This window comes from Vulpes vulpes, chromosome 3 (genome assembly GCF_048418805.1).
Source record: "Vulpes vulpes isolate BD-2025 chromosome 3, VulVul3, whole genome shotgun sequence".
NCBI lineage: Eukaryota > Metazoa > Chordata > Mammalia > Carnivora > Canidae > Vulpes > Vulpes vulpes.
Genome location: NC_132782.1, coordinates 112,353,648 through 112,372,573, shown reverse-complemented (window position 1 = coordinate 112,372,573; position 18,926 = coordinate 112,353,648). Strand labels below are relative to the sequence as shown.

The 18,926-nt window shown below is 43.7% G+C and overlaps 1 protein-coding gene and 1 long non-coding RNA gene across 4 annotated transcripts in view; both read right to left on the bottom strand.

The window, feature by feature from the left end:
- CREBBP (CREB binding protein) overlaps window positions 1–18,926 on the bottom strand; it is a 127,660-nt gene that overhangs the window by 53,012 nt on the left and 55,722 nt on the right. For 2 of the 3 annotated variants that reach the window (XM_026003007.2, XM_072751363.1), the window contains exons 3-4: window positions 17,050–17,226; window positions 21–261 (exon numbers count right to left, since the gene is read on the bottom strand). In XM_026003007.2, coding sequence (XP_025858792.2) covers window positions 21–261; window positions 17,050–17,226 — 418 coding nt within the window. The remainder of the gene's footprint in view (window positions 1–20; window positions 262–17,049; window positions 17,227–18,926) is intronic. The other variant, XM_026003008.2, reaches the window with a different exon arrangement.
- On the bottom strand, window positions 8,378–9,547 carry LOC140598102 (uncharacterized). Its single transcript, XR_012000231.1, has 2 exons — window positions 9,477–9,547; window positions 8,378–8,527 (listed from the first exon to the last, which is right to left on the bottom strand). It is a non-coding gene; the product is annotated as an uncharacterized lncRNA (long non-coding RNA).

The following is an 18,926-nucleotide window of genomic DNA, read 5'->3' as shown; positions in this document are numbered from 1 at the left end:
TTTCAGAAAATGGCACTTACCTTGACAGGCTTTCCCAGCCTGACAATGTGTCATGTGATTCAAAACGTTCTTCATGGTTCGACAATGTGGGAGAGAGCAGGCCCGAACCTCTCCGTTCGCTTGTTCTCGTCTCTGACACTTATGAGCGTGAAGCAGTAGAACCAGCTGCTGCTGTATCAGTTTGCGTTTCTCAGGATCTGCAGTGGGGCCTGCTGCAATCGCCTGCGTGGGCACGATTCCCACTGAAGTTTGCATCTGAGACTAAAATAAAACAAATTAATAAAAATATTTTTTTAAGCTTTCTGAGGGCTAATTCATGCTCCTTATGTTTCCAGCCACCATTCAAGCTGATGGGTAATGTTGGCCACGGTGAGAAGGCAGCCAGTGTGGCTCTCTTTAATTCATCAGCAATTTTAAGGAAGATCCAGAAGCACAGAAATAAACCAACTCAGAAGGCTGATTAAAATCACTTGTGTGTAAGGATCTCAGAGCAAGAAAATGACACTTATTCTTTAACTATAGTCTACCTACCGTACACACAAGTGCGGGAGAAGCTGTAGACTGTGTTAGCTCTATCGTACGAAATTTGTTTCTATAGGCCCAAGTGGCTACACACTGGCAATTTCATATGGTTCAACCTAATTAAAAAGACCATCAAGGGGCACCTGGGTGGCTCAGTGGTTGAACGTCTCCCTTTGGCTCAGGTCATGATCCCAGGGTCCTGGGATCGAGTACCATATCCGGCTCCCCGCATCTCCCATATCGGCCTGCTTCTCCCTCTGCCTGTCTCTCTCTCTTCCTCTCTCTCTCTGTGTCTCTCATGAATAAATAAATAAAATCTTAAAAAACAAACATCAAGGCCTTGACCAATCACAACCCATTGCAAATACCCAACACATCAGAAGAACTGGAACCAGTGCGGAATTCATTATCTTGTGACCAGGACAATGCTTGTTTCACTCACGACTTCTCCTCAAAGAATACTATGATATGCTTCCTTAAAATGATGACCACCCCGCCCGCGCAGCTGTTAATGCTCAGGAACTGCTTTGCCTTCTATCAAAATTTAAACTCTGACATCTGACAATTTTTTCAAAAAGTATTTGATGATCTGCTAAGGTACGGAAATAGAGTTTAATTGCTTTCATCCTTTCAAGCAAGGCTGACCACACCTCCTGACAGCAAAGAGAATGGGAAAGGTGACCTGTGGAGTTGTTTTCTTTACAGACTGCCAATATCTTCAGATAACTTACCAAAGAAACCTACAAAGTGAGAGGAATGTGACATTCCTAATATGCCACAACACAGTCCACAGTGCAGGGGTATCTCCCTTCTCTCCTGCTCTGACCCCAGAGCTCCTAGCTCCACTTCACAACACTCACTGCCTCTCCCAAAGTACACCACCTCTGTGACTTTTCATATTAACCATCAAAACTATCTGCTTGCAATTTGGAGGAAAAAAAAATAAACACTTCTTAATGGATCAAAGCTCATTTTAAAAAAGTTACACACTTTTGTTTGGATCTTAAGAACTCAGAAATTAAGTATATTAGAAAAGCCACAAAGGCTTCCTCAGGAGCACAACTCCCGGAAGCCTAACTGTGGTCCAAAGCAAAAGCAAAGTCCTAGTGGAGAGGCAGAGCATCCTGACTGGAGAAGCACTTAACTCCCAAGAGAAGAGAACCTCTCCTTCCTTATGCTAATCTCTCCCTGGTTATAAATGTACTATATGCATACTGTAGAAAATCTGAAAAGCAACCGAGCTATGAAGGAAATAATTAACACTTGAAATCCCAACATCCAGGAGTCCAATATTAAAGTGTTGATAGGTTTTTCTTCTTGTAGTCTTTTCTTCCATGTACATGCATATGTATGAACCATAATCAATAGTCTACCACTCACTCACTCACTCACTCACGACTTGGTATTTACTGCAGGCTCTGTCCTGTATCATTAAGTTGTTTCATACAATTTGTTTTCATACAATTTGCATGATTTGTAATGAGCATAAGGCTCTACGTATATTTTCCAATCTCCCATTGCTGAGCATAAACTACACTCCCTGCCTCCTTTTCTTGCAACTTAAAATAAAGCCTTCACAAGCAGCCTTTGACTGTGCCCCCAGCAGCATTCACTACCGATGTTCAAAGTCTCCTCTAGATCAGGTTATTTCCCCAGATACAAAGTCCAATCACAAAACAATAGGGATACAGAAATGGAAGAGGACCCTTGCTCAGGCTTCTCTCTTCTGCATTTACAAAAATATCAAACATACAGAAAACAGAAAGAATATTGCTATCATACCTAACAAAATGAACAATTCTTCAGTATCAGTTAATATTCAGTCTATATGCAAATTTTCTCTAGGTGTCCAAAAAAAGTCATTTAGAGTTGGTTTGCACAAATCAGGACTCAATTAAGACCCCACATTTGGAGTTGTTTTTTTTTTTTTTTTAAGATTTATTTATTTATTTATTCAGAGAGAGAGAGAGAGAGAGGCAGAGAGAGAAGCAGGCTCCATGCGGGGAGCCCAACGTGGGAGCCAATCCCGGGTCTCCAGGATCACACCCTGGGCTGCAGGCGGCGCTAAACCGCTGTGCCACCGGGGCTGCCCTTGGAGTTCTTTTTTAAGGTTCATTTATTACCTGTCCCCTCTTTATTTTTTCATTATGCTGAATTGTTGAAGAGACCACAGCTGCTGTCCTATTTCTTAAAATACAGAAATGCCATAAACAAAAATGTAAATCATATAAAAGTCGGGTGAAATGCCTAACCTCACAAATTATAAACAAACTGCTTTTAGGTTACTAAAAATTGACACACTGTTTCTCATTTGGGATGTTCTTTTTTTTTTTAAAGATTTTATTTATTCATGAGAGATGCAGGCAGAGGCACAGGCGGAACTTGATCCCAGGACTCTGGGACCATGACCTGAGCCAAAGGCAGATGTTCAACCACTGAGCCACCCAGGTGCTCTCATTTGGGATGTTCTTAATAGCATCTTTTCAACTATCCTGACCATATTTTGAAAGCTCAACATGTCAAAAGAGCACAGTTGGAAAGTCTAAGGTACACGTTGATCAGTAGATGCTTCATGAGCTCTACACACCGTAGACAAGTGTCTTGGACAAAATGGAACAGAAGACACACCTCATGTGCCTGTGTTTGGCCCTCCCAATGACTCTGCATACCTGTACAGGCCTAATCCACTTAGCAAGGTGCTGACAAATGCAGGGCACAGTTAATTGCCTCCACCATCAAACTGATGTCTAAAGAGATGAAGGAACTGTATGAACTACAAGTGTCCTGAACACTCACAAAAACTCTTCAGATGCTACCAATTTCCCTGCTCAATGCTTGCTGCCCAGGCAGACCTGAGAATTGAGGGAAAGTGCTCAGACAAGAACCTCTCTTAAAAAAACCCCTGCCATGTTGTAACTTTGCTCAAAATAAATGTATACACTTTATGCCATAGCAAAGAAAATTCTGAAAAACATTAAGAATAAAGGGGAACCTATTTTGCCAGATACCAAAACTATGAAGCTATAGATTTCTTTATTTGTAAGTCTGGAAAAAGACCCATATATATATGAAATTAGAATACCATAAGGTGGTATCTCAAATTGGAGGGTGGTGAGAGCAATCTGTGATCCCTATGTCACCCTAAATATGAAAATAAATTCCAGATGAATTAAAGTGAATCAACATAGATAAAAGATGATTACAGTACTAAAAAAAAAAAACTAAGGAAAAATGGCTATTTTTGAGAAGTAGAAATCAAATCAAATGATAGCTCCTAAAATGCTGCCTGTTTTCCAGAAAGGCTGTGGCCATTTGTTATCATATAAAGAGCTCTGAGGAGGAAAAAAACAAAAAACAAAAAAACAAACCACTCCTCCACTAAACAGTGTGTGTGGGAAATGTACAGACACCTCAGCAGAGGAAATATGAGGCTATGACAAACAGGCCTCAGTGCCTGGACCACTTGATGGAGGCAAGAGTCTCCCCGACCACTGGTAGCAAAGGCAGAAGGACGAGATGCTCACCCACAGTGCACGAAGGTGGCCCCTTGCTCATAGCAGACCCAAACAGTAACTCAGAGCAAACATGGGTCCTAGCAGTGAGCACTGAAACTGTGGAGCTCTCAGAAAAATCACAGGAGTAAATTGTCATGACCTTGGAATAACCATGAGTTCTCTGTCACTAAACAGTCAAAGGGCAGCAGCCACAAAGGTAAGCTGGACTTCATTAAAATTAAAAACTGTTTGCTTCAAAGGACATCACTAAAAAAGTAGTGGGAGAAAGTATCTGCAAACCATAGATGTGACAGGGATCTGCATGTAAAACATACAAAGAATTCTTACACCTCAATGATAAAAAGACAACCTAGTTTAAAAAGGGCAAATTATCTGAGTATTTCCCTAAAGAAGACACACAAATGGTCAATAAACACAAGTAAAGCTGCTCAGGGCAGCCCAGGTGGCTCAGCAGTTGAGCGCTGCCTTCAGCCCAGGGTGTGATCCTGGAGCCCAAGGATCGAGTCCCAAGTCAGGCTCCCTGCATGGAGCCTGCTTCTCCCTCTGCCTGTGTCTCTGCCTCTCTCTCTCTCTCTCTCTCTCTGTGTGTGTGTGTGTGTGTCTCTCATGAATAAATAAATAAAATATTTTAAAAAAATGAAAAGCTGCTCAACACCATGAGCCCTCAAGGAAACACACATGAGAACCACCATGAGGGCAGCCCGGGTGGCTTAGTGGTTTAGTGCCACCTTCAGCCCAGGGCGTAATCCCCAAGACTGGGGACCAAGTCCAAGTCAGGGTCCCTGCATGGGGCCTGCTTCTCCCTCTGCCTGAATCTCTGCTTCTCTCTCTGGGTCTCTCATGAATAAATAAATAAAATCTTTAAAAAAAAAAAAAAAAGACAACCACCATGAGAAGCTGCCTCACCTGCACCAGCACGGCCACGTGGAAAGCAACCTCACCAGGGACAATGTCAAATGGAGCAGCCACTTTGGAAAGCAGGCTGGCGGCTCCTCAAAAGGTTAAACTAACAGTCACCAGAAGACCCGGCAATTCCCCTCCTAAGTACCTACCCAAGACAAGTGAAAATTATGTTCACACAAATGTCTGTAGCAGCAATGTTCACAACAGCAAAAAAGCAGAAACAACTCAGACACCCACTAAAGGACAAATGGAAAAAAGGAATGTGATCCATCCAAAATGGAATATTATTCTACCTTGAAAAGAAAGCACTGACACGCTACACTATGACTCTGCAAGCATCATGCTCAGTTACAACAATTACAAAAGAGCACACGCCATATAATTTCACTTCTTTGAAATGTCCAGAACAGGTAATTTCACAGGGGCAGAAAATACTGGTTGCTTCTGGCTGGGGGTTCACGGAAAAAGGGGATTAACTACAAAGGGTACAGAGTTTCTTTTCAGGGTAAGAGAACTGTTTTAAAATTGACTGCAGTGCAGGGCACCTGGGGGAGGGCGGGGCTTAGTCGGTTAAGAGTCTGATTCTTAATTTCAGCTCAGGTCATGATCTCAGGATCCTGGGATCAAGCCCTGCATCGGGATCCATGCTCAGCGTGAAGTCGGCTTGAGGATTCGCTCTCCTTCTGCCCCTCTCACTCATGCTCTCAAATCAATCACTCAATCACTCAATCAATCTTTAAAACTGATTGTGGTGATGGTTACATAATACAACCGTTATGTACTTTAAAGGCAAGAACTGTATGATATGAGTTATATCTTCATAGTTTTTTTTAAAAAAAGCTCTATCTCAGTATCAAAAAAAAAAAAAAGAAATTAAAATAAAAGGCATTTCCCATCTACCCATCTGACCTAAATAAAAATATAATAACGTATTGATGAGGGTGTAGAGAAAGCAATTCCCAGATGCTGTGGTGATAATGTAATTTAGTGTGACTTTGGAAAGCATATATCAAAAAGAAAAAAAATGTGAATTTTTTGATCTAGTAGTTCTACTTCTTATAACTTATTATTACAGAGGTAAGAAACTGGGCTAGTGTGCTAAAATGTGCAGACAGGCATCACACCTGGATTAAATTACATCACCAAAAACCAGAATACCCTTAAATCCTACAGAAGGTGCACTAACTATGGCTACAGACCTAGTGAAATAATACACAGCAATGAAGAATAAGGCAGGCCTCAAATGACCCTAGTCAAAAAGCCACAGGGAGAATGGCCCAGCCACACCTGGCCCAAATCCCTAACTCCCCTCAAAACTGTGAGATGTAATAAAATGAATGTTATACGAGGATGACAATAATATTGTAAACCTTTATGCTTTCATGAAAATCTGTCTATATAACATGTTAAGCTAAAAAAAAGTTATAATACCATGAAATCAGTTTATCCTTATTTACTTTATATATCTATACTTATCCTTATTTACTTTATATATCTATACCTGTTCTTTAAAAAACCTCGTTACAATGATCTGGTGGCTATCCCTGGGCAGGGGTGGGATCCTGCTTATAATCATGTATTGTGTATTTTACAAGTGTCTACCATTTTTAGAACCAGACAACATTCTACTTTGGAGAAAAAAGAAATCAGAGGAATAGAAAACACATAAGAATTAATGCACAAATTAAAACTGTAAAGGATCTAGAAGGTAATTAAGATAAACATTTTATGAGGCGCCTGGGTGGCTCAGTCATTTAAGCGTCTGGCTTCAGCTCAAGTTGTGATCCTGGGGTCCTGGGATGGAGCCCCACATTGGGCTCCCTGCTCAGCGGGGAGTCTGCTTCTCCTGCTCTCTCTGCTGCTGCCCCTGCTCATGCTCGCTCTCTCTCTCAAATAAATAAAATCTTTTTTTTTTTTTTTTAAAGATGACTGGGACACTTGGGTGGCTCAGTGGTTGAGCATCTGCCTTCAGTTCAGGTCGTGATCCCAGGGTCCTGGGATTGAGTCCCACATGGGGATCCCTGCGGGGAGCCTGCTTCTCCCTCTGCATATGTCTCTGCCTCTCTCTGTGTCTCCCATGAATAAATAAATAAAATCTTTAAAAAAAAAAGATTAATATTTTGTAATGCAAAGATGGTAAGGGCCTTTGTCTCTCTCTCTCTCTCTCTCTCTCTCTCTCTCTCTCTCACACACACACACACACACACACACACACACACACACAGCAACGGTTCCTAAACAATCCCCAGGAAAACTCCTTCAAGCAGATTCCCCATTCTTCTCTCCCAAAGACCAGCATTCACAGAGCTGGCATGGAGCTGGAAACATTTCCATTTGTTAACATTCCATGGGGGAGAGGGGGTGCTTTATCGTTTTAAGCATTATACTTTTCCCCAGATTTTTCCAAAATAAACATGTATGTACTTTCACAGTGAGAAGAAAACAAAACGATGAAAAGAAAAAAGGCACACAAGTGAGCTTGGTACAGGGCAGACCGGTTCGTAAAGTTTGGAAAGTGCCAGAGGCCATACTACAGAAGAAGTTACATTCGCTCCATGACCCAAACTGCTGGGACAAATGCAAAAGCAATCAACAAACTAGGAAAAAAATACTTGAAACACACAAGACAAAGCACAGTCAGGCAGGTCTAATTCCTGCTTCTTCTTTTGGCCCGTCAATCCTCAAATTCTTGGTGCCAGGCTGTGTTCAGTGCCCAAAAAGCAGCAGCTCACTTAATACCCAGTCACCAAGGGAAGAACTACCATTTGACCAAGCCCGAAGTATGACAGAAATAACTGGGGCCCAGAGAGCATGCTTGCTGGTGCAGTGGGTGACCTAGCCTTTAGCCGCACCCTTAAGCTCTCTGCAGCTACCTTAACAGAGGGCTAACCACTTTGCTTTCTAAAGTGTTCTAAGAAATTCTAACAGAAAACTTGGCAGAACACAGTAACTAAGCCATTCAAGAAAGAAACGCATGTTTCTAGGGGTGCCTGGGTGGCTCAGTCAGTTAAGCATCAGACTACTGATCATGATTCTCAGGGTTCTGGGATCAAGCCCCCTGTCAGGCTCCATGCAGATTCTGCTTAAGATTCTCTCCTTTTGCCCTTACCCCTATTAGTAGGGGTTTGAGCTCTGTCTCACACTTTCTAAAATAAATAAGATCTTAAAAAAAAAAAAAAAAAGTATGTCTCTAAACTTAAGTACTTTAATTCTCACTAGTAATCAAAGAAATGCAAAAAAACATAATGAAACACCATTTTCTCCTATCAAAGAACAGAGTGATAACCTCAGCCACAGAAGCATTGGTTAATACTGGAGATGTGGTACATAGCTTTTGTCGAAGGCAATATAATAGTATCCATCAAAAGACTTAAAATACAGGTAATATCTATTTCTGGGACTCAAATGAGCTCATGTGCAATTCCTTTTTTTAAAAAAAAATTTATTTATTCATGTGAGAGAGAGAGAGACAGACAGGCATAGGGAGAAGCAGGCTCCATGCAGGGAGTCCGATGTGGGACTTGATCTCAGGTCTCCAGGATCACACCCTGGGCTGAAAGCGGCCAGGCTGCCCTCACATGCAATTCCTAATCACAGAAGGAGGAGGTTAGCATGGTGCAAGAATCACAATGGCTCAATCATGATTCTACCATGCATGTGAACATTCAGAGCCGTGAGGAGCAGTAGGTTAACACAGATCATACTGAGCCAGCAGCTGCATGCGGTGTATAGCTTGCTTACCCACTCTAGTCTTTGCTAGATTTGGCCACATGCTCTTTGCATGTATCACTTGTCACCATAACTCAATCATCATTCATACCCCTATCCAAACCACCTTGAAAAGCAAACCTTTTATATTCTGGTATTCCTTAATATTTAAAGGAATCTAACATGCACTTTTATTAGGACTGTTATTGTTACACAGGTCTGAAAACACAGCACCAAACCCATTTCTCTATATGCCCTGTATTCTATCCTAAGGATATAATTACAGACGTGCATAAAGAGCACATATAATAAAATTTATCCTGGCATTCTTCCTGGAAAAAAGTTATTTTACACAAAGCATCCAAGAATAGGCTATAACGTCTGCAAAGACTAGGGTAAACAGTATATACAGCAGGAATTGACCAAAGTAGGACTGGAGGTGGAGGTGGGGTGGGGGTGAAAGTGCTTCCTCTTTCTACACAACTACTGCCTCACATCCACATCAGGCTGGGATTTCTGAAGGTGGCCCTTCAGATTAATCTGGCCCAAACCTTCCACATCTCCAATGGGGTCCAGACGTACACTCCTCTAACATCCTTCCCTGGCCCACCTGGAAATTTTACTTCTCCCCAACCTCCACTTAAAGTCAGAAAATGACACCAAAGCAAACACCATGTGGGACACAGAACTGCTCTGCAATATGTGCTTGTTCTGATTCCCCCAGAAGGATCCTAGAACAGCTGGGTATGCAAAGGTTTGGAGTCATAAAATAAAGAAAATGTTCATTAAATGCACACAGCTACCAAACTACGAAGAGGCAATAATCACCTTTGAGATGATAAAGATCAACTGGTAAGAAAAAGAATACAGCTATTTAGATAGACCGAATAACGTTTCTTGTGTTCTCTTCTTTTTGCTTGGTGCCTATTTTAAAAAATAAGATTACATTATAACTTAAGATTTAAATCTTGTAAGACAATAACTTAAAATAAGCAACTGGACAATAATGATTTTTAAATAATCTTCCATATAAGAAATATGATTAGAACATAAGAAATAATTTTAGAACACAAAACAAATGGTTACATCAAGAAGAAAGCACAGTAGCAGGGGACAGGGTGGCAAAGGTGTGGGTCCGACACCTGGACACACATCCCCCATTCTCTTCTTGCCCTCAAGGTCACTCCTTGCAAACCGGAGTCCGTCTGCCAAGGAGGAGTGAGTGGTTACCCATTTCCGCACAAACAAACCCTAAAAGGTAGAACTTGCTGGACCTATTCTGATGGCCAAGGTGACAGGCCAACCAGACCAAGGGTTTCAATAGCATCAGGCCCATTCACCAAATTGACCAGATCATGAGAATTATCAATTTACCAAAAAGTTTTAATACATATCCTTCTTGAATATCATCAATACATATGAACACATTCCTCTGGAATACTTATCACAGTTAAGTTTTGAGAGTTTGGCAAATTCCTCATGTGACAAAGTGGTGTCTGGCAACCCGAGCCTCAGGGCCATTTCGGAGGCCATGGAAAGGGAAGGGAAAGTCGGCTTGTGGCACTTCAGACACGGTGGTGGATGGTGCGGACTCCTGTGCAAGCTACGACTGTCCCCATCCAGACCGAGTGGGTTCTCTATGGAGTTCTTTGAAGGGTCACTTCACATCTCAGAAATGCCTGGTGAAATGCTCCTCGTGCTGCTGACAGGCTCAAGGGGCAACAGCTGGAGACCCCCAGAACCTTCTCGCAGTCTCTCTACCTGACAGGGGGCACAAGAGCCCAGTGCCTTTGGTGATAATATGAGCTGCCACCTGGAGGGGTCGCTAAAGAAAGGGTTGTACTAATCAGACTCTGGAAAGAAAGTCAAGTGACCCTGACCAAGTACTTGCAATCCCGATGTTTATGCCAGGTATTAAGAGACTCTGTTCATTTTTCTCAATTTATAGTTTCCTAATATTTGCAACCTATCCTATTTTGTGCTTAGTCTATTTCCTAGCTGTTACTTATTGCAAAAACAAAAGTTTAAATAGTAGGAATGATTTATACAGAGCTACTGATAAGAATTCTAAACTAAAAGTTATTCTTCAAAGGCCCTGCATCCACGTTCTCTCAGGGATCTTCAAGATGCAGGTGAAGGATTAAGATGAGAGAAGCAGATATAAACTCTTATAAATACACAAACACCAGAGTTACTAATCATGACACATACTTGCTTCCTAGCCTTTGGCCACGCTTCCTGGTTCAAGTACTGAGGTACCACTTCTAACTATGAAGGGATCTGAGCTGGTGTGACCACTCCCTTGATGTTCATTTCCCCAGAAAAACGGGAGGGCTCCCCTGGGTCCTGGGGCTGAGGAGACCTACCATGCAACCAGGGATGGTAAGTTCCTGCTGTGAAGTACAAGGAGCTATGGGAAGGGAGCATCTCTGCACGGAAGCCCTGGGTTCATGAGGCTTTGGTCACCTCAAGTCTGGATCTCTCAGTGACCAGAAATTGGACACAGGAGACAGGAAATGATGAGACTAAGACAAGTGAGGGTCGGTGGAAACCTTCTGATATACTAGAGTGGACAGAAAGACCAACAAATTAAGCCCACTTGACACCAGGACAGCTGGACATCACTTTGCCAACGCTGTAATGGCCAGAGGCTCTTCAAAATATTATTCTACATCTGAGTCACCAGAGCAGCTTGTTTAAAACTGTAGGTTTCAGTGTTAAGAGAAAGAATGACAAACCCAGCTATTGGGTGATTCTCCTGAACTGCCTTAGAAGGAACTGGGTGGTGTATATTGGAAAACTGAGAGAGAAAAAAATGAATAGTGACCATGAGAGCAGATTTCCTGCTCTTCCTCTAAGAGATTCTGACCAGGAAGATTGGATGGGGCCCAGAAGCCAGTCACTATGACGCAGCTGGTCCATGGACACACCTTGAGAAACAGTTGTCACAGACGGCCCCACAAGGGCCATGGCTGATGGCTTGCCATGCATATGCAGCTAACGGCACAGTCCCAGGTAGGTCCTTCTGGCAGGACTACAGTCTACGACCCTTCTCTGTGTGCACAGGCCTCCACCAGCCATGTTTTCCTCCCACGGACAGACCTGGATCAGCAGTGACCTGGGGGGCTCAGCCCAAGCTTCTACTTCAAACTTCTGTGACACAGAGACCAATGTGAATCCTGATTTCCTGTGTTACAACTTTAAGAATGGGGATGTCTTCATAATACAGTTCTTAGTTTTTCTCAAAAAACAAACAAAACCTCCAAACCAAAGAGAAACAATGACAAAACAACCCCCCCCCCCCCCCGCCCATACACACACATGAACTTCCCATTACAAAGAACCTTGCAGAAGACTACATCTCCCCACAGGAGATTCCATATGAGAACCTGAGGAGGCCCCTGTAGTCACCTAACTTTCTCAAATTAGATACACCCAAGATGTGTCCCACTTTTAAACAATGCTCCTTTAAAAACAATCCTGAACCTATTGTGAAGGTCAGCAATGACCTAATTGACAAATCCAGTACAAGATGATGTCTGATGCCCTCCTGCAAACACTCCCCTGCTTCATGTGTTAGAGGACTTTTTCAGATGAAAATGGCAGAAAGGACAGTATCACCAGGAGTGAGGGGGCCTCCTCTTTCAGACACTGCCGTGGTACCACGTACCCCCTCTTCCTCACAGATCCTTGTGTATATCCCCCCTCCGAGATGACCTATGAGGATCTCAATCCTTGTTCACAGAAAGATGACCTAATCTCTATTCCAACCAAAATCTTCTTTGTTCTTCTGTCAGTAACATTTAAATAATTAAAAAAATCTTTATATCCGTGAAAGTTGTCCTGGAAAACTATACAGTGAATATATATGTTTACCTGTTATGTCACTCCTATTAATTCAAATTATGAACAAGTAAAAGAGCATACCTACTGTGTTTTGTTACATTTAAATAAATCTTGATTATTTCTAAAATACAACCTGATTTTAGAGATACTACAATCTGAAAAAAAGTGGATCTTAGAACCATGAAATGCAGTAATAATATGGTGAATTTCTTTTTTTTTTTTTTTAAGATTTTTAAAATTTATTTATTCATGAGATAGAAAGAGAGAGAGAGAGAGAGGCAGGCAGAGACACAAGCAGAGGGAGAAGCGGGCTCAATGCAGGGAGCCCGATGTGGGACTCGATCCTGGGACTCCAGGATCATGCTGTGGGCTGAAGGTGGTGCTAAATAGCTGAGCCACCCAGGCTGCCCTTGATTTTCTTTTTTAAAAGATTTTATTTGAGGGCAGCCCCGGTGGCTCAGCGGTTTAGCACCACCGTCGGCCCAGGGTGTGACCCTGGAGACCGGGGATTGAGTCCCACATCGGGCTCCCTGCATGGAGCCTGCGTCTCCCTCTGCCTGTGTCTCTGCCCCTCTCTCTCTCTCTCTCTCTCTCTCATGAAGAAATAAATAAAATCTAAATAAATAAATAAATAAAAGATTTTATTTGAGAGAGAGAGAGAATGAGCAGACAGGAGGAAGAAACAGACTCTCCACCAATCAGGGAGCCCAATGCAGGACTTGATCCCGGTACCCTGGGATCATGACCTGAACTGAAGGCAGGTGCTTAACTGACTGAGCCACCCAGACACTCCTTACGGTGAAATTTCTAACAAACATAAATCATCTAAAAAGTTAAGAAATTACAAATACTATGGCCAAAGATAGAATTGTGATGAGACACATTTAAAAATTTATGAAAATGTGTCAACCTTAACTGCTGTGTGCTACTCAGACCTGCTGGGCCAGTTTGTATTTTGTGATTACTTGTTTTCCATCACCACCGACCAGGTTTCATGAAAGAGGAAGCGAGCTCTATGTCACTCACACTGGCATCCTGGGAGCAAGTGGGCCAGGAGAAGGTATTCAACAAATGGGGTGAATTAAAGAGACAGCCACATTCTCTTCCTTTCTCAACACTACTGGGGGATGCTGGAATCCTCCAGAAACTAGGAGAGGAGAAAAGCAAGCGCCCTGTGACCAATGACTGAGCAGCTTAAAAATTACTCCACGAAGAGCTTGACCAGGACATCAGGTGATGTGGCACCAGAGCCCTGACCTGAATTGTTTGGTACACCAGATTCAGTTGGGTTTTAAGAGATTATAACCCAAAGGATGACAAAAAACCACAAATAAGATCAAGGCCTTATATTATGCGCCCCCCTCCTTTTCCACTGAAGATACCTTTTTCCCTCACTGTGCAAAATAAATAAAAATCCATAAATTCCAAGGGGTCAGACAGAATTTAGAAAATTTAAGGAAGACACAAAATGTGCTCAAGGAAGTGACATAAACACAGGCTAGCATTCCCAGTGGACTCAAGGCTGCTAACACATAATGCCAGGCATTATCAAAAAGAGCTCTGGGCTTTGCAGACAGGAGCTACACAGCCTTGAACAAATGAAAACCTTTCAGACCCTCAACCTCCACATCTGTAAAATGGGACACGTAATAATGTCTTTTAAGAGGCTGTTATAAAAACAAGGCAAACCACAGGGCATGAGAGCATTTAGAAAAATCTCAGGCAAACCACATGCACTGGCTGTCCCACATCTCTGCCAGTCTCTTCCGATCCCCATCCCAACAGCACCAAGGGTGCAACTGGGCCTCGCTCCCTCACAGGAGCTGGCAAAGTCTGCCCCATGCTCTCCAGCATTCGAAGTCTGTCCTCCAAAGGCACCTGCTGGGGATCTCTGTCAAAGTCCATGCAGACCCCGGTGGGAAAGCAGCGGCTAGGCAAACAGAGCAGCTCTACAGACCCAAACGTTTCTTAGTTTACCCTGATATTCTGATAAGACTGTGGGGGAAAGAACTGAGTAAGAAAGAGTGGTCAGAGGGGAGAGAGAGAAAAGACAGGGATGGAGAGACCTAGATGTCACAAACACAGATAGAAGGAGAGAATGCTAGCGCTACTGCCTTCCCAGAGCAGGTATTCTTACCTGGGGTGACTGTGGGGAGCGAGGAAGGGCTGTGAGCACCTGCTGGGTGAGAGGTACAACACACAGGATGGCCCTTACAATGGACAGAGATCCAATCCCAAAGGTCAGCAGTACCGAGGGAGAAAGAAGCCCTTCCCCACACCAAAGGGTCATCCCTACCGTCCCCACCAGCCCTGCAAAAGTGAAGGGAAGCAGAAGCTTTTTTACAGTCTAGAATGAACCTGCCCCTGACATGCACACTACTGCCTGGAATTCAGTCCCCAGGAGCAGAGGCAGGCAGGGGAAGTCATGGCAAAGGGACTCTGCCATCAAGCTGTGGGTAAAGGAAAGAGGATGGGGAAATGGGCTGGGGAAGAAGGCAGGAAAATATAAGGTGGGGTTTCCCAGACTACAAAACACAGAATGTCTGCACAGAAGCACAACTCTCACTCTGTGGCGAACCTAAGGCGATGATCACCAGCACTGCAGCCCACATAAGGAGACTGGAAAAGGAAGAGCAGGAAAGCCCAGAAAGAGTGTGGGTCCTGGTCCCAGTATGCTGCTCAGACTCGGAGGAGCCAACCCAAGGAGCAGCGGCTCTGATTCAGGTTCTGGATCTACACAGCTGAGAACAGGACAATCCCGGCAGCAAATGTCACTACAAGGAGAGCAGCAGTACAGGGAGTTTCCAGGGAGATGATCATAAGAAAGAAAGTAGTAAAACTTTAAATAGTTTGAGAAGGGATCCCTGGGTGGTGCAGCGGTTTAGTGCCTGCCTTTCCCCCAGGGCACGATCCTGGAGACCCGGGATCGAGTCCCGCGTCGGGCTCGCGGTGCATGGAGCCTGCTTCTCCCTCTGCCTGTGTCTCTGCCTCTCTCTCTCTCTCCTTCTCTCTCTCTCTGTGTGTGTGACTATCATAAATAAATAAAAATTAAAAAAAAAAGATGGAATGACTATTTTTTGAAAACACATTTTATTACTTGTAAACTCCCCCCTCCTTTTATTTTAAAGAAGGAAGAATGCAGTGGAGATGACACTTGATCAAGGACACATTGCTCTTACTTCATTTTCTGATTTTATCAACACTACAGTAATCTACCCACCCCCCAATTCCCACAGCCTCAAACCTGTAACTACTACTGTATACAATGTCAATGTCTTAGTTGTGACAACTGTACCAAAGGTTACATAAAATGCTAATACCAGGAGAAGTCAAGTGACAGATATATAGGAATTCTCCATGGTATCTTTATAGATAAAATAAAGAAAGAAAAGAAGTTTTAAAGGTTTTATTTATTTATTCATGAGAGACACGCAGAGAAAGGCAGAGACACAGGCAGAGGGAGAAGCAGGCTCCTTGCAGGGAGCCTGATGCAGGACTTGATCCCCCAACCCAGGATCACACCCTGAGCCAAAGGCAGACGTTCATCCGCTGAGCCACCCTGGCGTCCCCAAGAAAAAGTTTTTTCAAATCAAATGACAAAAGAAAGATGATGCTTTTCTGAAAGTAATCCCTGGTTTTCTACTGAGCCTTTCTAATTTCTTTTAATTTTTTAAAAAAGATTTTATTTATTCATTTAAGAGACAGGATACAAACAGGAAACCCAATGTGGGGCTCGATCCCAGGACCTGGAGATCACGACCTGAGCCCAAGGCAGATGCTTAACCCTCTGAACTACCTAGGCGCCCCCTTCTGGACCTTTCTAAACTGCTACTGTACAACTATGTGGATAGCAAGCTGCAAAGGGCAGTTCCCCAGAAGCAAGCCTAGGGAAGATGACAGGTGGCCTTGACCGACCACCACAGGCACATCATATTTAGTCACTAAGTGTGCACAGAGAAATCTGACAAAAGAACACACCTCCCCCTCCTCAGTGTTTGGAATTTTAAGAGATTCCATTTTGCAGGGCAAAAGGAGCTATTTTCCCATCACTATCTTGGTTAGTTAGGCTAGGAGGTTCCAAGGCTAGTTCCTCTTTTTACAAGTGGGAGATCTCAGGAAGAAGAAACCTCTATCAAGGCAGGTACGACACCCTTGTCTCGCAGACGCACTACAGTCCTCGAAGATGAATGCCCTTCATTTATAACACAAATCGATGGGCTTCTTTGAATAGCCTCAACCACTAATAGGAAGCGTGAGAAAAGTCCAGCTCTCCACTGCTCCACTACTGAATCAAGACAGTGGCTGTAGTTCATGGCTGTGAACCTCCTCCTGCACAAAGGGAGCCAAGGAGGCTCAAGGGGACCATCTCTATCTAGCCTCCGACTGCCAGCTCATCAAAGGAAATATAAACTCACCAAGAGTGCTACTCATAAGTATTTCTCTTTTCCTATCACCCACGACACACATCCAGCTGCAGATCTTCACAGGTAGCATGACACTCCACACGCCAAAGCACCCACTGGAGGCTACAGCCTAAGAGCCAAGGGCAACTTACCATGTTTGGCACGTTGGTGACTGAAGCATTCTTGATGTCTGTAGGGAAGGGAGGCAAACTATTGACCATGCTCTGTTTGCTGGATAACTGGGGGTTCACGCCAGGGGCTCCCATTTGCTGCCCTCCAGTCTGACTAAAGGGTTGTCCAAATGGACTTGTGTTACCAGTCATTCCCATCTGAAACAGAAAGAGGCAACATGAGCTGTCATGACACAATCACATACAAAAGGAAGGGCCTCAGAAATGAGGCCCACTGAAGCAAAAATCGTTACTTCTTGTGAAACCTTTTCAATTATAAATTGAAGGTTCATTCATTTCCAATTTCATTTGGATTATGAACAGAGCCACTTGCTTCCATGGCTGCACATAAAGAAAGGGCAAGGGACAAAACAGCTGCTCCTGACAGCTCCACCTGGCTCTCCTCATAACCATCACCCAAGAACCAGTGCCTTTTCACCCTCACCCCAGCTGTATCCCTCACCCCAACACCCCCACACCTGACAGCGCAGCAATTAGTTAAGAAAATCATCTGGAGGGGATCCCTGGGTGGCGCAGCGGTTTGGCGCCTGCCTTTGGCCCAGGACGCGATCCTGGAGACCCGGGATCGACTCCCACGTCGGGCTCCCGGTGCATGGAGCCTGCTTCTCCCTCTGCCTGTGTCTCTGCCTCTCTCTCTCTCTCTGTGACTATCATAAAATAAATAAAAATTAAAAAAAAAAATTCTTTAAAAAAGAAAATCATCTGGAAAACAAGAGCTTCCAGAATCACTGACAAAGGGGAACTCCTTAAATTTAATCCTGAACTACTCCCTGAGTAGTTTCTTTCAGGTTCCCCATTAGATTTAAACTTTGTTTCCTTTAATTCAAAATACACAGTGGGCATATTGACAAATAAATGATATAACCTCTGGGATTCACTTTAAAGTAGTCCCAGGAGGCAGGGGGTAGTGGCAAGAGAGAGGCCTAGATGAAAAGCAACCGGCCATATGTTGCTAACTCCTGATCAGGTGACAGGTGTGCAGGGGTTGTTATACTACCTTCTCTAATATCACAAATCTGAGTGTTCCATTAAGTTTTTTGTTTTCGTTTTTAATTAGTGAAATAAAACATACAGTAGCTAAAGGCCAAGAACAGGAAGAAGGAGCTTGGAGCCATGCCCCTCTCCCACTCCGGCCTGTGCAGGAGTGGCCTGTGCAGGAGTAGCTCTAGCTCGGGAGGCCCGTTACACACCCCACCCAACCTGCCACTCTGAAGGTACAGGAACTGGCTTCTTTCGTTGCCTGCCCCTGCTTTTCCTGAAAGTTCTAATATCCTACCTATTGCCTCAGGCTCACTCTACTTTTCTGGTGTTTTGGTGAGTGTGATGTTTGGAAACTGGGGGGGTGGGGGAGGGCAGGGTCCCCTGAGGGACGGCCCCCTAGGGAAGCACAGTCCCTACAATTGCAATCAAGGACCTGAGGCTCGGTTCTCCCCACTAACCTCACACGGGGACCCTGGCTACAGCCCGAGGCCGCGGGGCCACCTCCCTTCGTTCCTCCCTCCTATGGACCCCTGACCTCACCTGTCAGAGGAGTGTCTTGAACAAGAAGAATTACATTATTTCTTTCAGCTCCAAGATTTTAGGTGCAAACCAACCAATGCTCACCACAGGCTAACCCTTAACAGCTGAAATGTCCACATAAAAACACAATAAAGACAAACTAGTAGAACCCAGATCTCGCTTCTGTGCAGGTTCATATGCGCAAGTAGCTTCTATGCCTGGCTCTCACATCTGACATTTTCACCTTTTTCAAAGTGAATACATTCGTTGCCACTTTTGCCCTATTTGCTTTCCTTGAGTATATGAAAACAAATTTAAATTCAATTGAACTTCAAATT